This window comes from Denticeps clupeoides, chromosome 8 (assembly GCF_900700375.1).
Source record: "Denticeps clupeoides chromosome 8, fDenClu1.1, whole genome shotgun sequence".
Lineage (NCBI taxonomy): Eukaryota > Metazoa > Chordata > Actinopteri > Clupeiformes > Denticipitidae > Denticeps > Denticeps clupeoides.
In genome coordinates, this window is record NC_041714.1 from 21,991,649 (window position 1) to 22,016,500 (window position 24,852).

Sequence of the window (24,852 nt, forward strand, 5' to 3'; positions counted from 1 at the left end):
CAGAGTGAAAAGTGAGGAGTGGTCATGTTTCACCGCGCAGCCAGACCTGCTGGAAGCAGCTCACAGAAGACACGGCAAGAGTGATTCCCAATTCTTTTATTAACACCGAGGCAGAAGGGCGCACAGGGGCGGGGCGGGGCGGGGCAGGGCCGGGGACTCTCCGTCCCTGGTGAGAGTAAAGGCCGCACGATTCCGCCGGATAATTGAAAGCGCGGCGTTTTAAAACCAAAAAGAGAGAGAGAGCGAGAGAGAGATTTAATAAAGTCAACATGAAAGCTGGTCATTTTTCACCAGAGCACCTCGGGGGACCCCGACAACTGGGTGACAGCTGCGCTCCGCGGCGCGTTGGGAGAGCGTGCTAAATAAAACATGATCCTCGTGCCTCCGACTCGCTGACTTTCTTTTTCTTTTCTTTTTTCCCGGAAAGGAGAGAGGGAGCATCCCTGGCCGGTGGTGACGTCCATCAATGACCCTGCGGGGCCAGCGTGTCCCCTCCCTGCTGCCGATTTTCCTTGTGCCGGGTAACCGGGGCTACTTCCTCCTGGGGGGGGTGGGCGACTTCATGCTGCGGGGCGGGGCGGGGGACTTGCTGCCGGCGGGGGCCGCGGCAGGCTTGGCGGGGGCCGGGGCCGGCGCCGGGGCGGCAGGCTTGGCAGCGGGGATCACGATGGGCCCCGTGGGCGGCAGGATCCTCTTGGGCGTGGGCACCGGCTTGACTTCGGGCAGCCTGTCGCCGTGCTTGTACACGCTCACGATGATGTCCACCGACTCGCCGCCGTACTTGTTCTGCACGGTCATGGTGTACTTCCCAGAATCCTCCATGGACACGCCCTTAATGGTGAGACTGGCGAACTTGCCGGAGTCGAGGGCGATTACGTACTGGTCGCCAGGCTCCACTTCCTGGTCATTTTTGGACCAGGAGACCATAGGCTTGGGGTCACCGCAGACGGTGCATGTGAGACTCAGGGTCTAGAAAATATAATATACTTTTATATAAATTTAATCACAAAACAAAAGTGAACGTGAGGCAATATTTACATTTACATTATTTAAAATATTCCTCCAGAACAAAATAAAAGAATAAAGTAAAAACTATAAACAGTAGCAAATAGGTGAGTAATATCTGTACTACATTTTGTACAAGAGCAAACACTGAAGCGGTAAAAAGTTATTAAGTTGTTATTAAAAAAAAGTGAAGTAATTGTCAATGTGATACACAGCAGCACAGCACACACAGTGAAATGTGTCCTCTGTATTTAACATCACCCTCGGTGAGCAGTGGGCAGGCGCCCGGGGAGCAGTGTGTGGGGATGGAACCTTCATCAAAGGGACCTCAGTGGCACCTCAGTGGCACCTTGGCGGTTCGGGATTCGAACCTGCAACCTTCTGATTATGGGGCTGCTTCCTTAACCGCTAGGCCACCACTGCCCCATTAGTATTTTGTTTAGTATATTAGTGTATAGTATATTAGTATTTGGTATTATTTGTAGTATTTTTATTGCGGTGGTTGTTCTAGTTCTTAATTAATAAATTAATGCCGTTTTTTTTTTTTATATATATATAATTTAAAAATAAACTTTTTATCACAGAGCAGGTTTTTCTTGTCCTTTTCAGCTTCTCGCCAAAACTTTGGCTGCTAATCAAAAACCCGGGAGGAGAGCAGCCGAGAAAACAAGCAGCGCTCACTTTTCCCTCGCATGGCTGCCGGTTATGTGACTCCAGCATAACGCAACAGCCCTGCAAACACCGTCGATCCGCAGGTCGCTGGGATTTTACTCAACAACGCGCCTCTTCCACGGATCTCAACGCCAGCGCCTGTCCAACACATGACGAACGCCGTGTCACCTCCTCCTGGTCAATGGATCTCATGCAATATGACATGGTGCCATCTGGAGAAGCTGGACAGGATGATCTGAGACTCTGGAGCTCATATTATTCTTACTTTTTCACCTTCCCTGAATTGACTCCAACATTACACCATTTACTCCATGCTCATCTGCAAACGCAGGGTATCGGCAAGTAAAAGAAAGCCAAACTTTTTAAAACCTACTTAAGGCCACTTTCATCAGGGGCAGTGGGGGCCTAGCAGTTAAGGAAGTGGCTCCATGATCAGAAGGTTGCCGGTTCAAATCCCGATCCGCCAAGGTGCCACTGAGGTGCCACTGAGCAAAGTCACCGTCCCCACACACTGCTCCCCGGGCGCCTGTCATGGCTGCCCACTGCTCACTCAGGGTGATGGGTTAAATGCAGAGGACAAATTTCACTGTGTGCATCGTGTGCTGTGCTGCTGTGTATCACAAGTAACAATCACTTCACTTTTTTCTTCTTATCAAATATAAGATCCTGTATCGGGGTCGTCAACTACATTTCTCAGCAGACGGTGAGGTCCAAATGCTCTTCTAAAATACAATATTAATAGTATTTTATCTCAAGTAGTATTAACATTATTACTTGACGTATATTAATACTAAGTTTAGCCTTTGTCAGCGGGCAACTAGGGGCCAACTTATTTGCAAGTCATTTCCATGCACATGCTGCATTTAGTGAGTATTAATATTAATATTAGAAATTCACCAACTTATTTAGAGGTTGGAACAATTTTATTGGGTCTGCAGTATTTTGGGGATCTTTAATGGCCGTGGGAGCTCACCTTTTTCTCCATGATGGTGACCACGTCGGGGAGCCCTCCGACCACTTTGCCGCGATCTGCAAACGAAAATATTATTCAGTGAGTCTAAGGAATCTAATTATATCAATAAAGCCGGCAGCTCCCCCCCCCGCGAGTGGATGAATATACTCACTCCTTTCAGCATATGCCTCTGCTCTGCAAGGCAGGAGAAGAATGGCGGCGTTAGCAGGCTCATTAGTGCGCCGCAATATTTCACCCACACACTGATGTGCCGTGCACATGCTCTGCTAAAATGTTCCAGAACAAAGGATCGTGCGGTTTGAGTCCCGCACAATGACATGATGAACTTACTTGAGTCTCTGGAACTCTGCATACGCATTGTCGTAGACTGAAAATAGAGAGGAAGAGAAAAGGAAGAGAGAGAGGGGGAGAGAGAGAGAGAGAGAGAGAGATGTAGATTAAAGTGTTGACGGAACAGAATGAGATTTACTCTCTGCTTCACTTCCCTGAGCTTGTTGTCCTGGAGGCAGAGCGAAAATATCATTTCTCATTATTTTAATGCCCTTGTTTTTTCCACGGCGCCTGAAATATCTCCTCCTCCCCACGCTCACTCATCGCTGTCACCGGGCTCCGAATGGCGTGACCCGTCAGAGACCGGCCCTGATTATGTTTGTCATCGAGTAGTCTGCCGGTGTCAGAGCCAGGAGCGCGCCTTTTTGATATTGTGTTGTCGGCATTTTCATCCCCGGATTTGCCTAAACACGTCACCCGTGTGCACAGCTGCATGGCTGGCCTTTACATTCAATTAGAGATGCCAAGGTGCTGGACCAGACACCCGAGTCAAGACGCCACGGTGGGGACTGAGGCTAAAAATAGAAATGATCCCCCCGACACCCGGGGCTCGGGCTTTGTAGCGTTAAACAAGCCTCACCTGCCCTGCACGTAGCCTGCCTTGTTGGGCCTTATTACACCAAATGCATGTCCTATGAACACCTCCTTCAGAATGCATTATTAGCATATGTACAGATATAATGCATTTTAATCATTAGAACCCGCATTTCATAGCATCTTATAATGACTGTAAGTAACCCATGTAATACGCCAGAAAGACAAGCCTCACCTGCCCTGCACGTAGCCTGCCATGTTGGGCCTTATTACACCAAATGCATGTCCTATGAACACCTCCTTCAGAATGCATTATTAGCATATGTACAGATATAATGCATTTTAATCATTAGAACCTGCATTTCATAGCATCTTATAATGACTGTAAGTAACCCATGTAATACGCCAGAAAGACATAACTGGATAAAACATTATAATTATGATGCACGACGTCTATGTAATAAGAGAAAATGGCTCACGTGCCATCTAGCTTTAGGACATAACACAGTGATTTACACTGATCCCCAAACTCTCCAAAATTAATCACGCATCACAATATGGCCCAGCGCAATTAAAGCAGCGATTAATGAGACGAGACGAGGCCTGCACAGTTTATCCACATTTGATGCTGGATGGTTGACTGTGCATCTTGGCGCTTTAGATGTCTGTTATTATGAACATTAGCCTCTGTTGGGAGCGCTTGGCGGACGACACAGTCGACCAGTGTGTGTGTGTGTGTGTGTGTGTGTGTGGCTTACTTTGCCCAGTGAGGTTGAGGGAGCGGGCATACGTCTTCTCTGCGTCTGCGATCTCGATGGTGAACACGCCCTTATCCTTATCGGTGGGCTCCACGATCTCGATCGTGGCCATGGTTGGGGCTCCGCCAATCCTCAGCCTCTCGGAGGAGGACACTTTGGCTTCCCTAACAAACGGCAGCAGAGAGAGCGAGAGCAGCCAACGCATGAAAGAAGTACCAAGCAACTTTCCTTTTCCCCCAGAGTCCTACAGCGCGCTGCTAATTGAAAACTCGTCTGTGGATGAAACATCTAACGGCGCTGAGAGGAAGAATATATATCTGACCCTGCTGGCGTTTACACTTGCGACGGAATATCGATCAGATGTTGCTACGGATTCGCCGTCACGTTAGGAACTTCTTTTTCTGAACCCAGGGCTTCCGGAGGAACGAAAAAGGAGCCAGAACAGACATGTTGGGCCTTAAACCACCAAATGCACGTCCTACGAACACCTCCTTCTGAATGCATTATTAGCATATTTACAGGTATAATGCATTATAAGCATAAGAACTCACATTTCATAGCCTCTTATAATGACCCATGTAATACGCCAGAAAGACATAACTGGATAAAACATTATAATTATGATGCACGATGTCTATGTAATAAGAGGAAAAAGTTGCTACGGATTCGGCGCCACGTTAGGAACTTCTTTTTGTGAACCCAGGGCTTTGGGAGAAACGAAAAAGGAGCCAGAACAGACATGTTGGGCCTTAAACCACCAAATGCACGTCCTACGAACACCTCCTCCTGAATGCATTATTAGCATATTTACAGGTATAATGCATTATAATCATTAGAACCCGCATTTCATAGCATCTTATAATGACCCATGTAATACGCCAGAAAGACATAACTGGATAAAACATTATAATTATGATGCACGATGTCTATGTAATAAGAGGAAAAAGTTGCTACGGATTCGGCGCCACGTTAGGAACTTCTTTTTGTGAACCCAGGGCTTCCGGAGGAACGAAAAAGGAGCCAGAACAGATATTTCAAAATGGGATTAGGAGACCCACGCATGCTTAACCCAAATTGGCTTGCACTAAACACGCGGCTTTAAAAGGATGACTCTCCCAGCATTCCTCGGGGTGGTGGGGGGCGTCGTCTCTCCGCCGTCCCCGGCTCCGCTCGGTACCGCAGTCGCCTCCAGGCAGAGTGTTGGGTGATTCACAATCAGACAGATTTGCATTGTGTTGAACGTGAAGCGGCGCGTTCCGTCTCCGGTCTAATTCCCCGTCTCTCCGTCCACATCTTCGGTAATTATTTCCGTGCCTCGTATTAAAAAAAACGCGTCCTTCGAGACCGTCTCCAGGCATGTTTACAGGCCCAATTCATGTCAGCGCCTTAAGGACAGGGAATGCCGAGCGGCTTTAATTTTCCTGTGAAATTTCCAGATTTGTCTATGTCGACTAAAAAGCGTGTGTGTGTGTGTGTGTGTGTGCGTGTGCGTGTGTTGCCATGCATACTTAAACAGCCAGTGGATTTTCATCTCCTCTGTGTAGTATTTCATGTGGCACTGAAGCATGATGCCCTCTGCGGTGCAGTGAACTGCCAGCTCGGCCGCGGTGGATCCTGTTGAGGAGGAGAAGCAGAGCGTCATCCTTTTTAAAGGAACACCAGACCCCCGATAGGAGCCGCGAGCCGGCGTCTGGCTCTTAGGTAAAGTTTGCGTCCCCCGGGGGCCGGATGCAGGAGGGGCGGGAGCTCCCGCTGTGACCACGACAGATACAAATTGGCTCCTCGCTCGCTGGTTCGTGGCCGGTCCCGCTCCCCCAGCGTGGTGGGCTTTAATGAGCCGCTCGCTCGCTGTCGCCTGTCACAGTACGTGTCATCGCGTGTGACATCCAACTCACACTCGTCTACGATTATTGAGGGCCGATGGAGGTAAACAGTCCATTCAGGAACTCACGGATTCACACACATACATTGCGGGTGGCAGGTGACAAACAAAAATGACAGAAGGGACTCGTCTGTGGCATATTTTGTCAACATGGTGTGGGTCCTCCTGAGAGGAGTGTGACATTTGTCTTCCAGGATGATGATGACGATGACAACCTAATCCGCAGGGCTCAAGTGCCACTGAATGTTTGATGAGTACGGGAATGATGTAAATCATGAAATTATGAATTACAAATAACCAGATCTCCATTCAACTCTACAAATATGGAAGTGACACGGCATCCCCAGGCAGATGAAGAAGGACTGAAACGGTTCTGGTGGTCTTGACTAGAGCTGTAAATCTGGATTCCGGATCAATTTTTACCATTTTACTTGGACAAATCTCGGCCAGCGTGCGAAAATGGATGCTGAAGAGGTGAAACGGAGGCTAGTTCCTTGCGGCCGTGTTTAAACCTGCTAGTTTCCCCGTACAATTCCTCTTAGTCTAGCGGTCACCTGTAGTGCACCCAACAAAAGCAGAACTTTAAAACAAGAAAAAGACTAATTCTGTTGGCCGATTACAGCTCTAGTCACGACCATGATCATGGAACGTATGTCTGAAATACTTACCAGCCAAACGGGACAAATCGTTGATGATGTTGTTGAAAACTAAAGGAGGGAAGAAACAGATACAATCAGATTCTAAATTTTTTATCGGTTTCTATGAAACAGGTATCAGAAATAAACCGCCATGTTATTTCTATGGCAGCTGTTCCTCGACCGCTGTAAGCCGATTCAGAGCAACCAAATCGCTGCTATGGACTAAACCCCCCTATTCCATTCTTTATTTCTCTCTGCTAAACCGTTCCCAAGATAAAGTGGTATTACTATATAGTTTAATAGCAGTTATGAGATGGTTTAGTTAGTTGGTTAACATTAATGAGTTTTTCAGTTTCATGTTTTTGATGACACCAGAAATTGTGATGTAAATTCCAGAAATTTGATGTAGTTCCAGAATTCCAGGAATATGCTAAATTTTGCAAAAAACTAAATATGTTAATTTACAGTTACTCTGAGGCTTTTATATCAACAAAAAAAATTGATGATACATTTTATAAGTAATCTTACCTTCACCGGACACATTAATCTGAGAAACATCCTTTCCTCTGTCGTCACTGATGGTAGCTTTGTACGCCCCAACGTCTTTCTTGGAGAACTATAAATAAAAAATCACTATGTGAAAAAGAACTGTGGAACAGTTGAACATTGTTACTTGAGGCGCATCAGAAAAGACACCAGCAATCACAGGGCTCTTGCGCCAGCGCTTCATTGTGTTGTGAACAAATGATGGCAATTTCAGGAAATTTCCCAAATTACAAGCGCTGGGCACAGCTCCAGCAGACAGAGCGGCCTGCACATTAAAATCAAAAATTCGCGGCGCCCAGGCATCCGCTTTAATGCGTCAGAATGTCTAACACGAACGTCCTATTCATTACACGTAAACTCCCTCAAAGGGGAAAGGAAGATGCCTGGTTCTGCATTTACATTTACAGCATCTGTCATTGTGACTTACTGGACATTTAACTTGCAAAGCATGATGGGACATTTATCAGGTAAGTTAAATTAAATTTTTATGCCCCATCATGCATCGTGAGTTAAACGTCCTATCAGTTTCAGTTAGCTTACTGCGTCAACCCAGTTGTAGTGTTCTTTTTGTCGACTAAATTTATGACGAAATATCTTTTTTTTGACGTGAAAAAGACAAGACGCAACATAAATGCTGCTCATGTGACAATAACAAAATATATAATGTAATATTGTTGATTAATAAATATGTGACTAAATATGATACACAAAATAAAAACTATTTTAGTTGAAGAAACAAGATGTTGTTTCCTCTCATTTAATCACTTTATAATTTTTATGCAGCATTTCTGTTTCTTGTATCTGCCATTCGCTCATGCAGATGACATTACTTCCACAAATACGCATTCCCGGCATTAATTCGATTTCATGAAACTTGCGGTGGGTTATCAGACAGACACACTTTCTTCACAGTGAAGTGGAAAAGAAGAACGTGGAACCAGGAGGATTCGTGGGTCCGTTACATAACCTTGTTTTAATTATGACTAAAAAGAAAATGTTGTTCTTGCCTGTTCTTTCTAGGTACTTGTACAATATAACTGGATTAAATAGAATTGCATACTATTTTTATTGACTAAAACTAGACTAAAATGTCATCGTTTTTTGTTGACTAAAACTACACTAAAATAGCCTTAGATAATTCTGACTAAAATAAGAAATAAATGGCCAGACTTTTGGTCGACTGAAACTAAAATGAGTCTGGACATGAAAAAGACTAATAAAAACTTTAAAATTAACACACTGGGCAGTGGTGGCCTAGCGGTTAAGGAAGCGGCCCCGTAATCAGAAGGTTGCCGGTTCGAATCCCGATCCGCCAAGGTGCCACTGAGCAAAGCACCGTCCCCACACACTGCTCCCCGGGCGCCTGTCATGGCTGCCCACTGCTCACTCAGCGTGACGGGTTAAATGCAGAGGACAAATTTCGCTGTGTGCACCGTGTGCTGTGCTGCTGTGTATCACATGTGACAATCACTTCGCTTCACACTAGGCTACTACCACCCTATACTCTACCATGGTACGCTTATTCCACTGCTAGGGACAAACACTCGGAGCATCTGCCGTGAGAATGAGAGTGACGTGGGACGGAAGCAGGCCGGGGTCAGCGCGGGTCGCGGCACCGGCTCCTCGATGATTTATCTGCATTAGTGGCCGGCGTTACCATGGGAAGCGGGAGCCTGCAGACGCCAGATGTCAGATCGGCCGGCACGTCCGGGACAACCTCGGCGTCATCCTTAAACCAGTGGAAGACAGATTCCTTCTTCAGATTAGCCACCTGCGTAATGAGACAGAGGGCCCCGTGAACCGGAGACGGCGTGGCCCAGAAACGTGGCTGCGGCGCAGCGCCATCTGTCACGTCGGGTGCCGGCCCGCGTGACAAAGACGAATTGCGCCCGGCATATTGGTCATTTAGACAGGCACTAGTGATAACGGGCGCCATTATTCCCACTCAAATGCAGCAGGGCTGCCGGCGAGCGGTCACTTGCCTTGCAAACAAGTGTGACGGCGCAGTCATCACCGACGTGCGCCGACAAAAATTCCATGAAATGGGGACCTGGGGAGGATTTCAGGATTACATCCAGACACTTTTGTTCTGATGGCTCCAATAGCGCAGATGAATAAAAACAGACGCAGAAGGAGTAACGGGGGACAGCGATGGTGCACGTGAATTGTGTCACCGGATTTCAGGTCTTTGGCATTGGCAGACGCACCTTCTTTCACTCGGATGTACTCTTTTCTTTGGTATTCTGCCTCCGCCAGAGCTGCCTTGAAGGCTGGAATCGCACAGGAGGAGAAGAAGAAGAAAAAAAAAAAAAGTAATATGACGGATCAGCCGGCTGGAGCCTCGCGGCGCACAATATCTCCGATTATGGCCGGATAACCCTACAGCGGGAGGGCTGCTCGCACCGTCTCCAATGAGCACCAGCGAGGACTGGGCCTTGCCCCTCCCGTCCTGGACCTGCACGGTGAAGGTGCCCTCGCTGTCCTCGGTGAAATGGTCCAGCACCATCTCGATGACGCCGGTGGCCACGTCGTGGCTCATCTTGGTTTGCTGACAATGCAGAGAGGAGGGGGGGGGAGAAAATAGGAAAGAAAAGAATGAAAAGAAAGAAACACACACACAAAAGAATAAAAGCTCCGGGGGAAAAAGACGAACTCCGTGGTTGCGGCGTTGAAATGGATTCCGGCTTTTGGGAAAATGGATTACGGAGTTCTCTCTCTCTCTCTCTCTATTTTATTTATCCATCTCTCTCTTTTTATTTCTTTTTTTTTTTTTTTTAAGCGTTATTTCTGGGGCTCGGAGCCCACTTTTATCTGTGCCAGACAGCCGTAATATAGCCGCCGGACAACGGAGGCGGTGCCGGGCGCCATGTTTGCACGTTGGCGGCGGAGATCGGCGCGGGGTACCTCGCAGTTGGCGAGCTCCTTGTTGTTGGCAAAGAACTTGTAGGTCACCGCCTTGGTGATGGCCTCCGCCTGGAGCCAGAAGCGCACGCGACCCCTCTCCAGGATCTTGTAGGCCAGCTCCGTCTTCAGGGGGATAACTGGCGTGGAAAAAGCGGGGTGTAAGTCGATATTTAGACCCAATGGTCCCCGAGAGCCCAGTGAATGTGGAGGGCCCGGTTTAATATACAGGGCCGTGTTGGGTGTGCCGCGGACTCACTCGGGTTCCGGATCTCATGGCTCAGCGTCAGCATTCTCTGCATCTCTGCAAATTATGGGACAGAAGTGTGTTTCAGTCTCACTGGAAACCGTGTCGGAAAGACTCGGGGCCACGCCTTCCCAGGGCTATAAAAGACGAAGCCCAAGGAGAGCGTTCCCTGGCGCGGCCACAGCTGAGATCATGCTGGTGTATCGACGGGAGGGTTAAATCTCCGACCCGGAGGATTTTCTCTCCGACCCGGCCACACGGTGACGGCGTATTCATGTGCGCGGCAAATCGACCTTCTGGTGAGAACACTGACGTATTAGCCCAACCTTCGTGATTCAAGAGAGGTTTATTGTCGGTACGGCAGTACGTATTGAGATACTGTTTCACACTGACCCCCCCCCCCATAGTGCGACGATAAAAGAACATAAAAATGTACATGTATGTACACGCTAAGCTAAACTAAACTATACGAGCTAAAACTAGAACTGGTTATCTCTACAGGAGAAAAGTACAAGGAACAGGTCGAACAGGACATAATTGGACAACATCGTGTAGGACGCTGGTAAGTGGACATGTTGGATATTTCAAACAGGACACACAAGACGAGACAAACTCGTGCGAGAAAAGAGCATAAATGTCCAAAATGAACGGAGATGTGAGATGTTGGGAGGTGCGTAAGGCTGTCAGTGTACTGTTGCTGTCTATAGACTTCCGTCCTTACGCACCTCGCAACATCCTGCCCCGCCTGACCTATGACCCCAGACACGTCCTACAAAGAGCAATGGAGGACGACGCGTTCGTGCTTGTGCTGCAGCAGCCACAGGAAATCTTCTGTGCGGCGCACATTTCTGCTGAAAAGACAAGGCCGGAGGACAATGGCGCGTTTAGCTCACAGCGGAGGAGAACAAGGACAGCGGGGAGTTACAGTGCCACCTACAGGTGTGGAGGGGGGCTAAAACAGCGTTCTGGACGTTTCTCTGCGTCTCCGTGTGGACATTTCAGATAACCCTCCCGTGTGGAAACCAAAAACCTGTTTTATAGAAAAGGCTTTAACTTAACCGGGTGGGTAGTTTTAGTAAACACACCATGTGCTGCATTTTATATAGCGCTGGGAAATAAGGACCCATACGGCCTAGCAGGAAAGTATTTAACAGCATCGCATTTTCCTGACTGATCACCGGAATGATGATAAGTTGACTTGGTAGTGAACGTGGTCTGACATCACGTCTACAATATCCACATCCTGAGCTGCCAATCATCCCCATATGAAGCCCTTTTGAGGAAAACATTACAAACGTTCATCTTCTGAGTTCTGTGTATATTTAGCAGGGTGGTAGTAGTCTAGTGGGTAAAACACTCGCCTATGAACCAGGAGACCCAGGTTCAAATCCCACTTACTACCATTGTGTCCCTGAGCAGGACACTTAACCCTGAGTATCTCCAGGGGGGGACTGTCCCTGTAACTACTGATTGTAAGTCGCTCTGGATAAGGGCGTCTGGTAAATGCTGTAAATGTAAATTTAATTAGGATGTTGCGAGGTGTGTAGCCTAGTGGGTAACACACTCGCCTATGAACCAGAAGACCCGGGTTCAAATCCCACTTACTACCATTGTGTCCCTGAGCAAGACACTTAACCCTAAATTGCTCCAGGGGGACTGTCCCTGTAATACTGATTGTAAGTCGCTCTGGATAAGGGCGTCTGATAAATGCTGTAAATGTAAATGTTGTAGGGGCAGTGGTGGCCTGGTGGTTAAGGAAGCGGCCCCGTAATCAGAAGGTTGCCGGTTCGACTCCTGATCTGCCAAGGTGCCACTGAGCAAAGCACCGTCCCCACACACTGCTCCCCGGGCGCCTGTCATGGCTGCCCACTGCTCACCAAGGGTGATGGTTAAATGCAGAGGACACATTTCACTGTGTGCACCGTGTGCTGTGCTGCTGTGTATCACAATGACAGTCACTTCACACTTCACTTCTTGTATTTACCGGTGTGAGAATATGACCCATTGTGTTTAATAGCCATGATAAATAACGCCCTGGTTAAGACGTTGCTTTACCTTCTGCAGTTATCTTGTAACTGGCTGAGACGCCATCAGTGTGAGTTACGCTCACCGAGAACGTCCCCACGTCCTCCAAGTCCGGGTTCTTGAAGAAGAGAGTTGAGCTTGAGGAATAAAAGGCACTTGTTACACGTGAGAAAGATGTAAAAAGCGGGTGGTTGTGGGGCTACTGTGTTCCGCGGCACCGGCTCGGTGGGAAAGCGGGGGGAGCGTCTCTCATCTTACTGGCTGCCTTGTGTCTTAAGGACGAGTCCTTTGGAGAAATCGGCGATTTCCGTGTAGGACTTCTGCCAGGCGAACTGCGAGTTCTCAGTCATCTGGCAGCTCTCAAACGACAGATAAACGTCGCCCGTCTCCGCATCCACCCCGCACTGGATTTCCTGGGTGCCTGTGAGAGGAGAGCGGAGAAGGAAAGTGGGCAAATTTGCATGTGAAGTTCGCTCTTCCTTGTGCCGGCGCGATGCGGCCTGTTTCTGTGATGCCGGTTTTACGGGCCCCGCGCGACCCCGCACTGCTCTCTGCTGGCGAGACGCGTGCAGAGGGGGGAAGTATAAGATCCCGTTCCACGCCTTCAGATCACTCCTCTCCTCCCCTTTCCCCACGGCCCAGTTTCCTTATCTGCGGCGGCACCGGCGGCTCCTCCCACTCCGGCGGCTTATCCCACTCGGAGAGAACATTCGGCGGTTCGCGGCAGGCAGCAGGCAGCAGGCCCGGTCCGTCCCTACCTGGCAGGGCCTGGGCGCGCACCGGATCAGAGGCGGCGGACGCCGCGCCGGCGCCGGACGCGTTCACGCCACGCACTCGGAACAGGTAGGTCTGGCCCGCCTCCAGCCCGGTGACCTGGCCGGCAGAATGGACAGGTGAGCGCGGCACGGCGAGGGGGGGGGCGTGCAGGGGAAGTTCGTGACCCCCCCCCGGGATCTTTACCTTGTGGTAGAGATGATTGACGGGCACCTCGTTGACACCGGCCCACGCCTGGCCCGAGCCTTTCTTGGACATCTCCACGGTGTAACCGGCGACCGGGCTGGTGCCGCTGTACAAGGGGGCTTTCCACTGCACCACCGCCGAGGTGTCCCTGACCTCACACAAGGTCACATCAAAGGGGGGACCTGCCAATCAGAATTCAGAGGACTCGGCCTGAGCAGATGGCACAACACACGCACGCACACACACCTGCACAAACACTCACACACCTGTACACACACACACACCTGCACACACTCACACACCTGTACACACACATGCACACACGCACACTCACACGTACACACAAATGCACACAGACACACGCACACACACCTGCACACACACTCACACACCTGTACACACACACACCTGTACACACACACACTCACACACCTGTACACGCACGCACACACACCTGCACACACACTCACACACCTGTACACACACACACACTCACACACCTGTACACGCACACACACACACCTGCACACACACTCACACACCTGTACACACTCACACACCTGCACACACACACACCTGTACACGCACGCACACACACCTGCACACACTCACACACCTGCACACACACACACACACACCTGTACACGTACGCACACACACCTGCACAAACACTCACACACCTGTACACACACACACACCTGCACACACTCACACACCTGTACACACACATGCACACACGCACACTCACACGTACACACAAATGCACACAGACACACGCACACACACCTGCACACACACTCACACACCTGTACACACACACACCTGTACACACACACACTCACACACCTGTACACGCACGCACACACACCTGCACACACACTCACACACCTGTACACACACACACTCACACACTTGTACACGCACACACACCTGCACACACACTCACACACCTGTACACACACACACCTGTACACACACACACTCACACACCTGTACACGCACGCACACACACCTGCACACACACTCACACACCTGTACACTCACACACCTGTACACACACACACTCACACACTTGTACACGCACACACACACACCTGCACACACACTCACACACCTGCACACACACACACAAATGCACACAGACACACGCACACACACCTACACACACTCACACACCTGTACACACACGCACACTCACACACCTCTACACGCACACACACACACACCTGCACACACTCACACACCTGTACACACACACACACACACCCGCACACACTCACACACCTGCACACACACACACACCTGCACACACTCACACACCTGTACACACACATGCACACACACACACGCACACTCACACGTACACACAAATGCACACAGACACACGCACACACACCTGCACACACACTCACACACCTGTACACACACACACTCACACACCTGTACACGCACGCACACACACCTGCACACACACTCACACACCTGTACACACTCACACAGTTGTACACGCACACACACACACCTGCACACACACTCACACACCTGTACACACTCACACACCTGTACACACACATGCACACACGCACACTCACACGTACACACAAATGCACACAGACACACGCACACACACCTACACACACTCACACACCTGTACACACACGCACACTCACACACCTCTACACGCACACACACACACACCCGCACACACTCACACACCTGCACACACACACAGGCTACATTCTAGGAATATTGCATCAATATTGCACCACCGACACGTTCATTCCACCGGCCTGTCACACTGTCAGCCAGACGCCCAAAATGAACCACGGTGACGGACACGGAGTGCGGCGCGGGTCTGGCGGCCATGTTCGCTGTACCTGGCTCCGCCATGGTCCAGGCTTTGCACTGGAAGGCGGCGCTGGCGTCAGAGACGTCGCCGAGTCCTGCGAGACTCAGGCCGTAGGTCCGGAACTTATAAGCTGCTCCTTCCGTCAGATTGTCCACCTGCAACACGGGGGCCGGGGAACAAGATCGGCGTCAGAGCAACGGCCTTTTTCCGTATATAAAGTGGGTGAGAAGGCGGTCCCGCCGCTACCTTATACAGCCTCTCCTTAATGGGCGGGATGTTGACCTCCCTCCACTCGTTCTTGGCCAGGTTGCACTTGTCGATGTAGTACTCGGTGACCTGCGCGCCGCCACACCTCAGGGGTTGTTTCCAGTTCAGCACCATGGAGTTACCATCACAGTTCAGCAGACAGATGTCGTAGGGTGCGGACGGCTTTTCTGCGGCGGGGGGGGGGGGGGGGGGGGGGGCAAGCAGAACGTCGCTTTTTATGAGCCAAGTATAAAAAAAAAATTATAAATTCCATACATAATTGGAGTTCAGTGAGCTCCTGGCATGATTATCCTGTCACGTGTGTTTAAATCGCTAAATGCAGCGATTCGCTTTGAAATGTGTAACAGCGCGGACGATTCTGAGGACGTTTCTAACAATTAGTGGGCGGTCAGGACACTGAGATCGAGAAAACACTCTGAACAGAATCTAGGACACTGAATTATTTTTTCATTAATTTGCCACTGATTTATTTCAATATGTGGGGACGGTGCTTTGCTCAGTGGCACCTCAGTGGCACTTTGCTGGTTCGTGGTTTTGAACCGCCAACCTTCTGATTTCGGGTCACTTTCTAAGTTATTACAAGTTATTGTCTGTTTCTTTACCCCCTATGGACTATGAGGGATATGGTGTAAGGTGAATAGCAAAAAATGAGGCATAAAGTGTCAGTTTATTTATTGGTACATGAATCGTTTTCATTTCCTGCAGCTTCCAATGTCTTACTAAGAAAAGTGTGTGTGCATGTGTGTGCATTCATCATTCCACATAATTACATGTATTTGCACATAACTAAAAGGCAATAACATTTAGTTTAGTCATTGAATAAAAGATTAAGATAATGAACAGTTGGTTTCCTTTACAATTTACAGTGATTATGTATGTGCGGTATGTCGGTTTTAAGATGTATAGTCTGGTGTGTGTGCGTGTGTGAAATTCTCAGGCTGCGGATCATTTCCAATTTCCCGCTGAGTGCCTGTCTTGCCTCACAGAATAAAAAAAAATCCGCCATAATTTGCTGGTGCCCGTTTAGAAATATTTCGTGTGAAATATGCCCGGTACTTACTGAGAGCGGCTCGCACAGACAGCGGCGCCGACTCCTGAGACTCATCGCTGAGACCCAGCTCATTGATAGCTTGGACACGGAACACATACGACTCGCCAGTCGTCAGGCCATGAACCACAAACCTAACAAAGCACAAGGGCAACACTACTGGTGGTAATAACAACTGGAGCAGCAGCCCTGCATAAAGCATAAATAATATGCATAATGCAAAGGCACATACATAATACATAAGTAAGTATATATTCTACACACACATATTTCGAAGGCATGTGTTATGTATTACTGTTTATTTGCATATATGTGTGCCTACATGTGTATTTTGTATGGGAAGGGACCAGGCGGACTGTAAATAATTTATTCCCCAACTTCCCACATTCCACTGTAGTGGGAATCTACATCGCAACAGTACAGTGCTTGGAAGAAACTTTTTGCTCGCATATCGAGTAAAAAATAATATTGGTAGAGCTTTATGTAATAAAAACCGTAATAAGCAATGTTCACCGCGCTCTTAATGACCTCGTCGTACCTCATCAACATACTGAGATGTGCAGTGTCTTACATTCATGCGTCCAGCACCTACTTTGTACTCTTGTTTGGCTTGTGATTGGCTGAAGCCCAGTTCTTCGATCCCTTCACGCAGGAGTCGATGTAATAGCCAATCAGATTGTTCGGCTGCTTGGGAGGATCCCACTGGATGAGCACTGAAGTGTCCGTATCTCTGGTGGCGACAACTTGACCCGGAGCAGAGGGGACACCTGCCGGGGCGGGATGCAAATCGTCCGGTTATTTTTAACCATGTCCTGCACGGCTGCCATCTGAAAATGGGGTTTATCGGGAACTTTTGGCACTAATGAAGTTGCCGTGAGACCCCGCCCCCTCACCTCGCAGTTCCTGCGTCTTGATGGGCCCTGTTGCCTCTGATGGATCGCTGTTCCCATACATATTAGCGGATAACACGCGGAATTGGTATTCCTTTCCCTCCGCCAAATCAAACACGGCGTAGCGGGGCGATCTGACTGGCACTTTAGTGCTCACCTTCTGCCAAGACCCACTTCCCACCAAACACTAGGACGAGGGGGGGAAAAAACAGCATTACATGGAAATAAATTGCAATTCACCATCTGATTCCGGAATGTTGGAGGTAATATGGTGATTTGACGATTGTGGAAAAGGAATGGGGGGAGGAATTCGTACAAACCTTCTCAATGTAGTACCACATGGGGGCCCGGCCGCGATACTGGGGCGGAGTCCAGCTGAGCACAACGTACGTCCGGTCAGTCTCGGAGGCGTGCACTTTGGAAGGAGCCCCGGGAGCCGTCCCTTCAGCTGGTGGCCGAGCAAATGAAAGACGCAGAGTGTCACCGAGTGTCACGCCACCGGCGTTCATTTCGAATTTGAAAAAGTGCCACAGATGGTTGTGTGTTTCCTTCCTGATGGAATTCTCATCAAAACCTAATCAGCAGCCCTCAGATGAGGCCCAATTACAGGCTGTGTAATTATCGCTAATTGTTTGGAAGAGAAAATCATGAAGAGAAAATCTGGAATGGTGACAGCCAGAGGGCCGCGAATTGTAAAGATGACTAATAATATTGCACCCAGAGCTACAATCATCTGCAATGACTCCGGTACGAACGAATTTGGGAAAAGCCACCTTACCTTCAAGGTCATCGTGGTAAGTCACAATGTCAAGCTTGCCGCCCAACTTCATGGCTACAAATGAATAAGTAAATTAACATCTGAGCCTGAATATAGGACATAGGAACATAGGACATAGGAATATAGGACAACAGTACGTTACCATGGAGCCTCTCAAACTCTGTGGGGTCTAGAGCGGCAATCGGCTCAGACATCCTGGAAGGCCTGCTGATGCCACGCGAATTGACGGCCCTGACCCGGAAGTAATAGGAGTGGCCCTCGAACAGGCCGGACACCGGGTATTTACAGATCTTAATTGGCTGGTCGTTGCACTGCGCCCAGTTCTCGGTGCCGACTTCGCACCTGTAGGCAGAGCAGAAGAAATCGGTGGGCCCTGTTCCCTGGGTGGAACGCTTTTCTCATCAGTTCCATTTCAGTGCTAATGTGCTTCGTAATTTGCGCGGTTTGTTTTGGGCTCGCTGAAGGTGATCGCGCAAACAGGCTTTGTCTTTTGCTGCAACTTTCAATATTTGTTCCCCAGTTCCATTTGATCCTTGTCGATGTAATTGTATTTATTGATATGATCAAGATATGTGCCACATGTAACACAATTAGTTAAACAGCACTGGGTAAATAGGGTCTTTTTTTGGGGCATTATCATCCATACAAGCACATTATGAAACAAAAATGATCAAGGATGCAATGATCTGGCCAACCTGTCAACAAAGTAGCCAATGATGGGTCCTTCAGTGGTGGTGTTGGGCGGCTTCCATGACACAATGACGTAATCCCTGTTGGCGTCATGAATCTTAATGTCCATGGGGGCGCCAGGAGCCAGAGGCACAGGAGGAGGACCGTCTGTAAGAGAAAAAATGAATGAAATGGCAGAGGAAGGGATCCCAAGCCTGTTCGGTTGAACTGTGATCGGCCTTTCGTGCCTTCCACGTAGACGTAGGCGCTGTGCACCGCATCCCCTCCCTTGGTCACCATGCGCAGGGTGTAAAGTCCTTCATCATCCTTGTGCAGGTGAGTCAGGGTAAGTTTAGCAACTCCTCCGCCTGATTCCATTTTCACCCACTTTGATTCTTTCAAAAGGTGTTCTGGGGGGCGAGAGAGAGAGAAAACACGTAAAAAGCAAATATAGCCCAGTCTAAACGCACGATTAATTTATTAACCGAAAGCTAAAACACGCAGCAGGAATAAAGCTGCAGCATAAGATGTACGGTTCCCTGCGCTCGGCACCTTCGTTTTTCCCATTTGCATTCGATTAAAGAAGAGAGAGGAAAATTCATGTATGCATATGCAAAAATGATCTTTCTGCAGGTGCTTGGCATAACAGCGAGACAAGAAAAACTCTTTTTCTTTAAAAACTTTTTTATTTTTCTAGCAAAATCCACTACTCTTGACAAAGGCCAAACATTAGGTGGAAATCTCGCAATTTATTCAATTGACACTGGGAGCGTCTCATCCCAGGCGTGATTTTCTCTCGTGCTCTGAACGCACGGGGTTTCCAACGACTGTCATTTGAAGTGACCGCGCAGGGACACTTTTCTTACCGTCTCTGTACCAGAGAGCTTCAGGCTGGAGGTTGGCCAGGTTCGGGCTGATGGTCATCGTGCACTGCAGAGTGACCTTATCTTCTTCTTTTCCAAAAGTCACATTGAATGTTTCCAGGAAGGTGATAGTAATCTTAGTGTATTTTATCTCTGGTAATATGGCATCTGCGGCATGTAAACAGAAAGGTGATGTTAAGTTATAAAGTTATAGATTTGTTCTTTATGAGGAGGCGTGTTAAACTTGTGTATTCGGAGTCCCATGACTGAAAGCACGAGTTGATCCTTGTGTGACGACGGCATGATGTCACTGCAGCGGCTAAAATTATCACATACGCCCCAAACCGGTGCTCGGGTTACAGGAGTTTTTTTTTTTACGAAGACCTGCACTTACATTCGTACGGCAACCAGGCATATGGGCACGACTTCTCCTCCCCTCGGCATTCTGTTTAATACACAGAAAAGGGGAAAACGGGAGGAAAACAGCATGATATAGCACCACCTTGAGCCTTTAAAAACCTTATCATGCTGTTCGTGAGCAACATCATTAAGGTGCTGTAACAGTCAGCATTAACCGTGGCATAATTTTGGTATAATTTCAGATCAAACGCCTAATTTGATTGCACAGTTGGCTTCGGGCAGCCATCTGACTGCGGGGTGATTGGCAATCAGCCCCTCATCTTTTGAGGTGACCGCTGATTAAGCCGAGGGAACTCTGGGAACAGACTTACTCTTCACTATGACAGAGGCCTGCGTGGAGGCCTGGCCGTGAGAGTTGGCGGCGACCGCGGTGTACATGGCCGTGTCGTTGATGTCACACCTGCGGGGAAAAAAGAAGCGTGTTCAGGCCACGAGGTCGCACATTGACAGCTGAGGGGCGGGACTGAATCAGGCCCCTCCTACTCTCATCTGATATGGCCTTGCAGAAAAAACTCCTGATGACGTTGTCCGGAAAACCCTCTTAGGCATTCCATGCTGTGCAGACCGAGGACATGTGACCTTCACCCTCTTCCTACTATTTTAAAATGGTGGCCACCCAACAAAGTGTGTCTGTCTACGTGGGAAAACGGAAAGGGGTAAGTGAACATGGCGCCCGGCTTGATTCTGCCAGGAGATGCAGCGCTGTTTAAGGAACTGCCGTGTCAAGTGACACTGGGCTCAGCATTTCGGCATGAACAGCTGACCGGTCCTCAAGAAGAAGGCGGTGCTCTGACTTGGCCTTGGACAAAATTGGAAGAAGCTCACGGGCCCAGACGTGAAGGGAGCTTCCTTTTGCGGACTCGCTGGAGTAAAGGTGATGGTGGAGCGCGATAAAGAGTGTTGTGTTTATCATGGAGTGCGTACTTGTTAATCTCCAGGCTATGAGCTCCAGCGCTGCGCTGCATGAAGTATTTTCCTAATGAAGTATCCAGGAGAACGTCATCTTTAAACCTACGGAAGGAGAGAAAGAATGCAGCCTGTTATCAATATAACCGCACGCATATAAAACACTTTAAGAGACATTTAAGGTTCAATACAACAGAATTGTGCTTTTAAAAAAGGTTCTGTATGATAAAATATGACGTGATTTGTTGGTGTTTTTGATGACCGGGTCAAGCATTACCATCGGACAGTAGGGGTGGGGTATCCCTCCACAGTACAGAAAAGCTTGATGGGCGTGTTCTCAAACACAGTGTGGGACCTCAGCCTCACCAAGAACTTCGGGCCTCTTATCATGGAGCTCTCGCGAACATACTTCTCCGACATCTTCTTGTGCACCTGTCAGGAAGGCGCATGTTTCGTCTGAATATCCGCTTCTGTATGCACACGTGAATATTTCAACAGTGAAGGCCTTTACCACTCCCTGAATCCTCTTATCCACTTGATGCTGATAGTCGTCCTCCACGACACCCGAGCTGCGGTGTGGGAAACACAAGCAAAGTTTGGCGAGACAGAAGGCCTTCACATGCTTTCATATCAACCAGTCAGCGCTTCATTAACGGCCGTGCGAATTGACCGTAATGAGGGGTGTTCAGGGAGCAGAGGGTTCCCGCGTGCCATTGCTGCATAGCAGACGTACAATAACTGTCTCGCACTCTGACCCAATCATTACGTAATGACCGCGACAGGCTGACATGCACTGACTTGTACTTAACACCGAATTCACTCTTCAGTTCTCACGTAGAGCCTTCATCTTAGCTCTAGATGGCCATTTACGTCCGAATTTATTCATGGTGATGGATATTGGGATATTTCCAAAGGCCTGAGGTGGTGCGTACCCTGGCATTTCCTCATGCAAAAGACCCCTTTAAAGCACACAATGAGACATGCTGGGGCTTCTTTTTAGGCATAAAACTTTGAACCTACCCAGCGTACTCTTTAACAACATATTTAGACTCAACATGGTGGTAGTCATGGCTGAAGTGCTTGTATCTGGCCACTTTCACAGCAGACATGCTTGAAAACTTCAAAGGACCTGTGAATAGAAGTCAAATCATGCACCTCTTCTTAAAAACAAAAAAACAACTCAAATCCCAAGATTTCTTTAAAACAATGGAAGTCTTTTGATGTGCTTCTGATGTGTTTTAAGGCCAAGGATGCTCTTCAGTTGAGTGCACGCCTAGGCGATCGTCAATATTCTAAAGGCCCGGAGGCTTAGCGGGGAAAATAATGCTGTGAAAAAGCAGTGGCGGTTAGACATTCGCAGGCCGGAGGGAATGGAGATCCATCCCTGGTTTAAATTTAGAGCGAGAGGCTTCTGGGGAGCGGCTTGGTGGGGTTGGAGGGTGCTGGAGGCCTGTAAAGAGGATATACTATCCATGCATGACTCTGCTCCAGCACATACTTGTACTGTCTCAAGAGGAACTATTAAAGAAAACTAAAACATCGGAAAAGGTATTGATAATGCAACTATTTAAACGATTTACTACATATATATAAACATATGTGTGTGTGTGTGTGTGTGTTATTTTAAAATTAATTAATTATTTAGCAATTAATTGTATTTCTTTTAGAAATTTACACATTTAGAAATTGTGCATTATAGAGAATTATAGCATTATATCACATGTAACCCCATAATGATGGAGCCAAACGAATTTTGCAATAAGTTACAACTACTCGGCATTAACATTGTGGGATACTCCCACTCTTCCTACTGGCAACAGCATCTTAATTCATTTTAATCCATTCATTAATTTATTTATTTTTAATGCGAGATTTAAAAAAAAAAATAAAGATAAAATAAAGCAAAGAGATGGGAGGCCCGGCCGACTTACCCGGGGAGATGACAGCCGCGCAAGAAGAGCTGCTTCAGCCTCAGCCCACCGGGGAGACACTCGCTGATGAAAACAAAATATTACCCACGCGGAATGCGGTGCCCATTTATGGAGAGGCATAAGACTATATATAGCACTTACAGCAACTTTACTCATCATTTCTGACTCGGAGAGCACCTTTCAACCTAGACAGAGTCTAGAAATATATATATATATTTATGTATTTATTTATATGTCTTGAATATTATATTTATTTACATAATCTTGATTTTTTTTTTTTTCATTACTTGCTCATCTATTTTTGGTCTGGACATGGTAGGTCAAGGTCAAATAACATGTAAAACCATTGACATAACATACAGCATTTGTATGTTCTGGAATGAGGTCGAGATAATCCTCACACAGGAAATACAGAATTATCGGCAATTGCGTTCTTGCAAGCAACTTTTTTTTTGTGTGGGGTGTCTGTACGTAACCTTTCTTTCAGTCTTGAGACGAGTCTCTGACATTTGGACTGTGGCTGTAGACTATTTTGAACCAGGATCAGGTTTAGTGCACCTTTACACTGCATCTGGAGGGCCAACTCACAAATCATCCTGGCAATGTTAACATGTGATGTTGCTTTAATGCAAGTAACGTGAAGACATCTCTTTATTCATATATCCATTACACGCATGTGCAATGAGTTGAATAATTCAGCAAATTGTGCTTATCCAGTTATCGTTTTGTATTTTTTATTGTTCAGATTCATCACACATTGTCGATGTTTTGGGGAGGTTCTTTTCTGTGAACCCGTCATTCTACCAACGGCGTAAAGCAACCGTAGTCTACAGTACTGAACAGTTTAATTTGCACAAACTATGCTGTGAGATTTTGTGTTATCACACATGATTTAATAGTATTTGTCAAATTATGATACCCACAGAGGAGGAAAGTAACGAATTACATTACAAAAGTACATTTACTCACATTTCTGTAATTGAGTAGTTTTTGTAATTAGTTGTTGTTGTTTTTAAATTGGTCAGTTTACTTTGACTCAAGCACATTATTTTAAAATGCAGAAGAAAAAATCCTGAACTGAAAGGAAATTGCACAGGAGGTAGCGCCTCACTGTGGAACAAGTTCCGGGTTCTAGAGCCGGTCAATTTCCAGCCAATCAAAAAAAGGAAAGGCCTACGCTTCAGCAGTATTGTATGTGGACGAAATGCAACATAACAACCAGTGAAAAGGTGTCTTGAAATTGTTCAAGTTATTCTGCTACTTGTTGTCACGGTTGTTGATGCTCCAAGCATCATGTCGTCTTTTAAAAAAAAGATACACAGATAAATATCATCAGATTGTCTGTAGCCTGAACTTTTACAGCCTGCAGAATGAACGCATGTGGTAGTAAGTAGAATAGCCTATACAATGCATCCGGAAAGTGTTCACATTTTTCCACATTTTATATCACAGCCTTATTCCACATTGGGAAAAATGCAATTTTCGCTCAGAAATCTCCACACAAAACCTAATGACAAACAAAAAAAAAAGTTAACTTGAGGTTTTGGCAAATTTATTTAAAATAAAAAAACTGAGAAATCACACGTATATAAGTTTTCACTCAATACTTTGTTGATGCACCTTCGACAGCGATTAAGAGATGGGAGGCCTGGACATCTTTTTGAATATGATGCCACAAGCTTGGAACTGTCACGATCCGGTCCGAAATGGGGTTACTCCGGTCTGGGATTGTTGTCAATCGTTTTCACCTGTGTTAATTG

The 24,852-nt window shown here is 47.6% G+C and overlaps 1 protein-coding gene across 1 annotated transcript; it reads right to left on the minus strand.

Moving 5' to 3' along the window:
• Positions 1 to 240: 240 nt before the first annotated feature.
• On the minus strand, positions 241 to 23,169 carry myom2b (myomesin 2b). The gene is made up of 36 exons (XM_028987992.1): positions 23,093 to 23,169; positions 22,182 to 22,290; positions 21,673 to 21,730; positions 21,439 to 21,593; positions 21,180 to 21,266; positions 20,567 to 20,655; positions 20,230 to 20,280; positions 19,839 to 20,003; positions 19,221 to 19,382; positions 18,999 to 19,140; positions 18,446 to 18,645; positions 18,304 to 18,357; positions 17,846 to 17,973; positions 17,529 to 17,712; positions 17,228 to 17,402; positions 16,648 to 16,769; positions 15,567 to 15,754; positions 15,349 to 15,475; positions 13,472 to 13,653; positions 13,270 to 13,384; positions 12,770 to 12,932; positions 12,542 to 12,648; positions 10,499 to 10,543; positions 10,243 to 10,379; positions 9,742 to 9,886; positions 9,546 to 9,608; positions 9,321 to 9,388; positions 8,996 to 9,109; positions 7,321 to 7,408; positions 6,823 to 6,861; positions 5,781 to 5,886; positions 4,273 to 4,436; positions 2,981 to 3,017; positions 2,802 to 2,824; positions 2,651 to 2,706; positions 241 to 969 (listed from the first exon to the last, which is right to left on the minus strand). The coding sequence occupies exons 2-36, from the start codon at positions 22,268 to 22,270 to the stop codon at positions 532 to 534; spliced, it is 4,266 nt and encodes a 1,421-aa protein (XP_028843825.1). The 5' UTR covers positions 22,271 to 22,290; positions 23,093 to 23,169; the 3' UTR covers positions 241 to 531.
• Positions 23,170 to 24,852: the final 1,683 nt, after the last annotated feature.

What these genes read in the sequence shown, in the direction of transcription:
- myom2b (XM_028987992.1), bottom strand. Translation starts at nt 22,270, where the DNA reads ATGTCTGCTGTGAAAGTGGCCAGATACAAGCACTTCAGCCATGACTAC. An exon ending in CAAGACGCAGGAACTGCGAG is followed by an intron (nt 17,403 to 17,528) that starts GTGAGGGGGCGG and finishes CCGCCCCGGCAG; the next exon opens with GTGTCCCCTCTGCTCCGGGT. An exon ending in TTAAGGAGAGGCTGTATAAG is followed by an intron (nt 15,476 to 15,566) that starts GTAGCGGCGGGA and finishes CCCGTGTTGCAG; the next exon opens with GTGGACAATCTGACGGAAGG.